This window comes from Buceros rhinoceros, unplaced genomic scaffold (assembly GCF_000710305.1).
Source record: "Buceros rhinoceros silvestris isolate BGI_N320 unplaced genomic scaffold, ASM71030v1 scaffold24315, whole genome shotgun sequence".
NCBI lineage: Eukaryota > Metazoa > Chordata > Aves > Bucerotiformes > Bucerotidae > Buceros > Buceros rhinoceros.
Genome location: NW_010414942.1, coordinates 19231 through 26275, shown reverse-complemented (window position 1 = coordinate 26275; position 7045 = coordinate 19231). Strand labels below are relative to the sequence as shown.

General features: G+C 44.8%; 1 protein-coding gene across 1 annotated transcript in view; it reads left to right on the top strand.

The window, feature by feature from the left end:
* Positions 1-170: 170 nt before the first annotated feature.
* The window catches only part of BAG2 (BCL2-associated athanogene 2), a gene marked incomplete at its 5' end in the record, with an annotated part of 7786 nt that continues 911 nt past the window's right edge, over positions 171-7045 (top strand). The window contains 3 exons of the mRNA XM_010137265.1: positions 171-323; positions 5827-5936; positions 6968-7041. Coding sequence (XP_010135567.1) covers positions 171-323; positions 5827-5936; positions 6968-7041 — 337 coding nt within the window. The remainder of the gene's footprint in view (positions 324-5826; positions 5937-6967; positions 7042-7045) is intronic.

Here is a 7045-nt window from a genome sequence, read left to right as displayed (position 1 = left end):
AGGAGGTTAAAAATGGCAGCTGCTGCTCTAAGGTGAAATAGTGTGGCCGTGTAATACGCGAAGACAAGAATATGTATGTGAATGTGTGAACACAGACTTTTTCAGGGAAAGCATGAAAGGTTTTTCGGGATTTGTTACCCTTTGCAGTTTGGGGAGTCTTAAGCAAATAGGATAGCGAGTGGCCGGCCGTGCCGGGGCAGCAGCGACGCGACGGGTACAAGCCCCGTGGTGGATCGTGTCCGTAGTCCGACTCTGGAGCCCGATAGCCCCTGTCCCGCGGCTGTTGGTCAGGGGCTTCATGAGGCGATGCAGGAAAGACCAGGGTAAAACATGGTGTCATTCAGGAGCTCTCAGAGGCTCTTGCAAGCCTTTAAGCCGCAGTGCCGAATGCTGACGCGTGAAGCTTCGTGTCCCCGAACCTCCCTTTGCACTTACTGGTTCAGCTGTGGATGTTTTTCTTACCCGTGTTTATGTCCACCTCTTCTCTGAAGAGTGATAAATCATGTAACTATAACGAGAGTAGCACTGCATTCTGCAGCTTAGGTGTGTTTTTCTGAAGTAATTGTGAATGCGGTGTGTATTTCATCGTTGTGCCAAGATGTGTCCTGTCTCCTCTTGCTACTCGACGTTCTCCACATAATCCCGTTTGATTTTTTTTTTCCCCCAGTTTGGCCACATGAGAGACAGTTCCCTGCCTTTAATCGTATTCCTCGTCCTCTCAGCTCTGCCTAATTACACAGTGTCCTTTCTGAGGTGGATGGATGGATGCGCAGGGTGCTGTGAGTGTACACTGATTCACCTTCTGCCGGTACTGTTGCAACACACCCTTTGCTTCATTACAGCTACATATTGATCGGCAACTTTCACAGAACCACCCACAGTGTTTCTAGGACCTTCCTGTAATTAAAAGAGCTCTGTGGGATATACGAGTTGAGTTGTGTTTTCCCCTTTCTGTCTGCATTAGTATGTGCTATTACATTAGCCTTTTACTTGGGCTGATTACATCTCCCTGAAGTCTTTTGCAGACTTCTCTGAATTTGACTAAACAAAGTCACCGTCTGCAAACAAGTCTCACTGCTCACATCCAGGTATAGTGCATGAATATGTAATCTCAAAACGAGCAGCAGAATATGCAAAAATGTGTTTTAAATCTGCTGAGTGACTCTGAAACAATGCAGACAGTTTGTTTAACCAGAAATTAAACCCCAAATTAAACTTCCCAGTTTGCTGTAGGTCTTTCAAGCAGGTGTAGTTCTAAATGCACAACAGTTACCAAAAAGCAGTGAAACCTCTTTAATTAAAGTCACTCAAGTCTTTTTTTTTTTTTTTCCATGCACAACTAATCAACATGCCTCATTTCAAAGTTACTTGGATGACAGCAGGAAGAGCTGCTACACTTCTTCCTTCTCCAGCCAGTTTAGTTTAGCTATAGACGCTCAAGATGTTGCTTGTAAATATAAGTGAAAATTTGTCAAAGTAAACTGCAACCTCGGTTCTCAAGTTGCTTAAGGGCGCCGTTCCCGAGACAGCTGTCATCCCTCCAGAAATGCCCTGCTTTAAGCAGCCTTCCCTTTTCTCCTGTCCCTTATGCTGCGAGAGCTGCTTTTCTGACAGTAACAGGGTATTTTTGTACCTCTCGCTAGGTGTTTGCAGAAGGATTTTCTTCTTGACAGGGGAAAGAGCAGGAAAGGGGGAATTAATTCGGCTGCCAGGGAGCGAGTCCTCTGACAGGGGCAGAAAGGGGGGAGTAGGTGACACGTTTGTTCCTTGTAAGGGCTTAGACCTTCGTGTTGCCCTGACTGAGGGTGAATGCCCGGACATCTCTGCAGCAGCTGGAAGCAGGACCAGAGTCTCTGTTTATGAGTCATTGTGTTCTGGTGGTTGAACATGCAGTCCTGGGTGTTATGCTACATAAGTCACTCTTTCTGCCTTTTATTTAAAAAAAAAAAAAATCTTAATTTTTTGCACTTTTTCTCTTGATCCTCCAAATGACTGTGTTCTCCCACCATTCATTTGTATGTTCATGGGACTGCTCACTGGAGAACAGAAACTCAGTTTAAGCAGCTGAGGATCCAGGGTGAACCCCTTGCTTTGTCTCCATCCAGTGTGCTCAGCTGTGTTTCAGCAGAAAAGCTGCACCGTCTTCAGAGGTTTCTTACTTACTTTGAAAACTCAGCCGCACCTCCAGCACGCAAGCTTTGAGGTGTTTAAGCCAGGCAGTAGTTTAAAGGACAGAGTTATTGCAGCTGTCATAAGAAAGCGAGTATGGAGTTTCTCATCTGGAAACAAAAGTGCTGGTCCATCTGTTCCTGGGGGAATGCTCTGCTCATGGAAATGGTATGCAGGAAAGAAAGGCGCTGCCTGGCAAACAGCTCTTGGACTGGGGAAAATCTGAAGTAAGGAATGTTTTTCTTTAGTCTTAGGTAATGGATGGAGTATTTAGTTTATGTTCAAAGTGACAGATACACTGCAAGTAAAAATATGATTGGATGTTTTTGTCTGTTAGAAAAAGACCCTATTGCTGCATCGAGATAATTGATAACTGGGCATAAATATGAGTATTTGCGTTCTCTTTGCTTTCTGTTCTTCGGTTGATCATTTTTTTTTTGAGACTTGGGCCATGTTTCTGACCTTTTCCACAGCAGTCACCTCTGCTAGAGGGTTTTTTTGTCCCCCACCCCAAGAAAGCAAATATTTACATAAAGTTAAGAAGTTAAAGCACATTTTAGGGAAGAAGTTATGAGATCCGACTGTGAGGTGTGGAACTGACACTCCTCCAGCAAGTAAGGAGAGAAAGGTGTGCAGTGGGAGCCTGCCAGGGCCAGGAGGAGCCAGCGGCACCTACCCCAGCATGGGGGGCCAGGAGGCTTGGGAGAAGCCAGGACAGTGAAATAGGGTGAGGCAGTGGGAGGTGTCTCACCTTGGTAAAGCTTCCCCAGCATCTTCTCTGGAGCACTATTTTCATGAGGCTGGTGTGGGTGGTTTTCTTGGGTTTGGGTTCCCCCCCCACCCCCAGAGCACTGTTCTGAAACGATCCTATCCCACTGTTTTGACCGTTTCCTCCATTCCCTTGGGAATGGCCTTTCTCAGGCCGTTTCCCCTGTGTTCTGTGCAAGGGGGTAACTCCCACCGGCTGGCTGGCTGCTGAGGCGCTGCCTTTGCTGCCAGCACGTTGTGTTACCACACGGTGCCTCCGCCCTGCCCTCGAAGAGTTTAGTTTTTAGGCTTATTTAGTCCCATCACACTGCTAATAATTGGTTGAGATGAAAATTCTTAGGAGGGATAGCAGAGGGATGGGGGATTGAGTCCTGATGTGCTGCTTCCTTGTCCCTTTACCCCTTCATGTTCTGTTACGCAGTGCTGGCGCAGGCTCTCACTTGCCTGCCATTTATGGAATCGTATACGCTAAAATTAAAATCCCAGTGGATTTTAGTTGTGTGACAGTCCGTATTGCAGTTGAAAAAGTGGTTAAAATAATTCCCAAGAAGCAATTATTGCAAATAAAATAGTTCTCGAGATGTGATTACACGACATTTTATAAAATAATGTCAATCTAGTTTCTAATTGGTAAACAACCGGGTTTTTTTGGTATACAATCACTAAGACTGAATCTTTGGCTTTTAGGCCTTACCTCAAATACCAGTGAAAGAAGCAGTGACGTTTTAGGTACTCTCTTCAGAATTCCACCAATTCAGGATGCATCTCTGCAATGCAGTTTTCCCACATTCTTTACAGGACCCAGCAAAGCCTGTGGAAATCATGGACTGATCTATCCACTGAAGGCAGGCCTTTAGTATAGTGATGTTCTGAACCTGATGTAAAAACACTAGGAAAATTGAAGATTTTAATGTTATACTTCCCAGGGACCACAGTACATTTTTTTAAATGGAGAAAATGCTACCGCGTTGGTTTTTTTTTTCTCCAGAAGGCATGGTGAGGCATTTATGAAAATACTGCCAGACTTCCTAAATTATAAAGTGCAGACATCTGAGGTATGAAGTGACTCCACCTGCCTCATTGCTCTTACTAACTAGGCCAAAATAGTAATTAAATGTATCTGCTCTTGGCAAGAATTTGCATTTCATTAACTTTTCCCACTCCTTTTCAGAATGAATGTTAAAGGCAAGGCCCAAAGTTTGTGCTTTCACTGCCTAAATTAGGCTAAATATTTTGTAAAACAGAACCATTATCTGAGCAGGCTGCATGTGGAGACTATTTATACCCTCAGATGCTCCCCTCCTGCCTTCTTTCACCATCCTTTCTCTTCCTACTGTTTTTCCAAAGTTACCTGCCCTCAACCAGCCTTTTAAGGAGGGAGCAGCAGGTTGTACCTATCTCAAGAGATAAGCCCTCATCTACAGAAGCAGCAATGAGCCACCACTGTCTGGGGGCTGCGTCCAGTCATGTTGAAGAGTGCAGAGCATCTAAGAAACATGACTATGTTTTGGTTTGTTTCCCATTTTCTGTCCAGGTTTAATAAACATTTCAGGATAGATGGATTCCTTACTGCTTATGGCAGCTAGACCTCCCAGGTTGCATGTTGAAAGCATCTGAAGCAGTCAGCCAGGTTTATATGATGTTCTGCTTTTCTGTGAGGCCTAGGAGTGCAGAGTCGATGTTTTGGCACAACTCCTGCAGCTAGTTGCAACTTGGCAAGTCCTCTGCAAGCCCCTACCCTCAAGCCTGAAGGACAAAGCCAAGGGAGGAGGATGTTGCCCTCTTGTCCCTGGTCTCCAAAGTAGACAACTCCCAGGTGTGCTTTTCCACATTACTCAGCTGAATGCAAAGGCCCCCTCCTTAAAACCAACGAGAGGAATAAGACGTGAATTAAGGAACTGGACTCAGGTTTCTAGTATGGCTTTTCCATGCTGCTCACAGCCAGATGGGCCTGTGCCCTGTGCCATGAGGAGGATGATAGACTCCAAGCACAGAACCACGCAGCTTACTGAGTTATCAGGGAGAGCAGTTTCTCTTGGGCTTTCCCCTTACCCCCACCACATCATGTACGAATTCCAGCACAGTGAACAGGACTGGAACAGAGGTCCAGTTTCAGAAGGAACAGTTTCGTGCTTTACTGCAAGCCCGGAAATAAGAGCTGCTCCCACAGAAGCTTCCTCCCTGTGTGAATCGCAGCCATCATTGCCCCATGGAAGACAACAGTGACCGTGGGGGCAGGCGGTCTAGCATCTTCTCCCAGTGACCAAGGCACACCACCCTGCAGGGAAGCCCTTGTCACATTAATAAAAGTGTGTGAACTTTGTCCCTCTCACCCATTTCTCTCCCTTGTGAAAGTGTTCATTCAGCTGTAAGGTGGCATTTGGGTCTTCTGGAATGTTTGTTGCTTTGTAGGTGGGTCATAGGGGTTCTGCGCTGCTGGCCTGGGAGCCAGGCCCCCTTGCTGCCTCCAAACACACAGCTGCAACCTTCACCTCCAGATTCCCTGGTGGAGACTGGGTCTGTTTCTTTTCTAGTTAAGCAGAGGGTAGTTATTGCCAGTTAGCTACGGGGCTATGGTACTATCAGGCTCTGGGTATCCAGAGCAACAGCAGATTAGGATAAACTGCACTGTCAGTAAAAGAAAATATTTAAGTCTGATCAAATTACTATTGTTTTCAGGTTTTTTTTTTTCCTCACTGATTTGTTTTTTAAGCTATATTATGTCTTGAAACACAATATAGGGAGGAGGTCATGATATCACAGAGTCTGGCTCATGGATAATTAAGAACTGACTGTACTTCTTAAGCTGAAATTTAAAAAAGTTTGGCAGCTATATAGGTGAACAACTATTTTGTTACTTAAACATTTTGTTTGGTTCATCATGTTCAGGGTGGAGGCCTTCCGTGAGGCAGCATCTGCTATGGAACAAGAGAAAGAAATCCTGCTGGAAATGATCCACAATATACAGAACAGCCAGGACATGAGGCACATCAGTGAAGGTGAGACGCTGCTTTGCCATACCCTCCCAACAGACCCAAACTCAAAACAGCCCATGCCTTAGGGAGCAGCTCCATCTTGTTGCTTGATGCTCCTAAAGGTGTGGGCGTTGGAGCCAGCTAAGGTTGTTGGTAGGCCGTCTGTTACCCTGGGATCCCGTTTTTCTGGACTGTGTAAATTCACATCCTGCTCTGCTGGATGGCCTACCATAAATGTCACTGATGTCTATGTGAAAGCCCATACTCAGTTCACTGGTTTATTTTCAAAATCAGGGTTAATAGAGCTCAGCTGAGGGAGAGCAGATCATGGTGGTCAGACATAGTTGAAGAAACAGCATTTTAATGGCTTTGATTACTGGACAGGCACAAGTGCTCCAAAGCGTCCAGCTTGCGAGAAACTGATCATTAAATTGTTGTCGTGATTGTGTGATATATGGCCTTAAATATATTCCCTACATCAGTACGTTTTATATTGGATGCTTTAAATTGCTGATTTAGTGGCTCTTAGAAGCCTTCATGGTCAATATGTTGTGTCTGTATTTTAGGAAAAAAATTGACATTTCAGGAAAATAGGAACCCATATTTTTCACAGCCCCTTATTGCATCTGTTCATCAGTTTTCTGTTTGTGACTTTGTGGGATGCTGTCTAAGTTTCTCCCTCACAGTGGCACAGAAGGTCCTTAACGTGCCACTTCTGTTAATGAATAACATTTCCTGATAATATTGTATGCTCTGCTTTAATGTGACACAGAAGCGTTGTGTCTGCAGTGGAAAAGCATTGCTTACCTTTCCAGTAGAGCTTAATGCCTCACTTCAAATCAGAAGACTCCAGCTCCTGTGAAATAAGTGGGGCTTACGCAAATGAAAAAACTCATTTCTGGCCACTGGAAGTCTGTTTGATTGTCACTTAGCTAAAAAAAAAAAAAAAGACTTTGTCTATGGCAAAGTTGTAGCAATTTGATGGTCTTGATGATGTGATTTGCACAGGAAAGTATTTGCTCGTAACCTAGAATACTTTCTTGTTTTCAATTTAGGTGAGAGAGAAGAACTTAATTTGACCGCTAATCGCCTGATGGGCCGAACCCTCACTGTGGAGGTTTCGGTAGAACCCA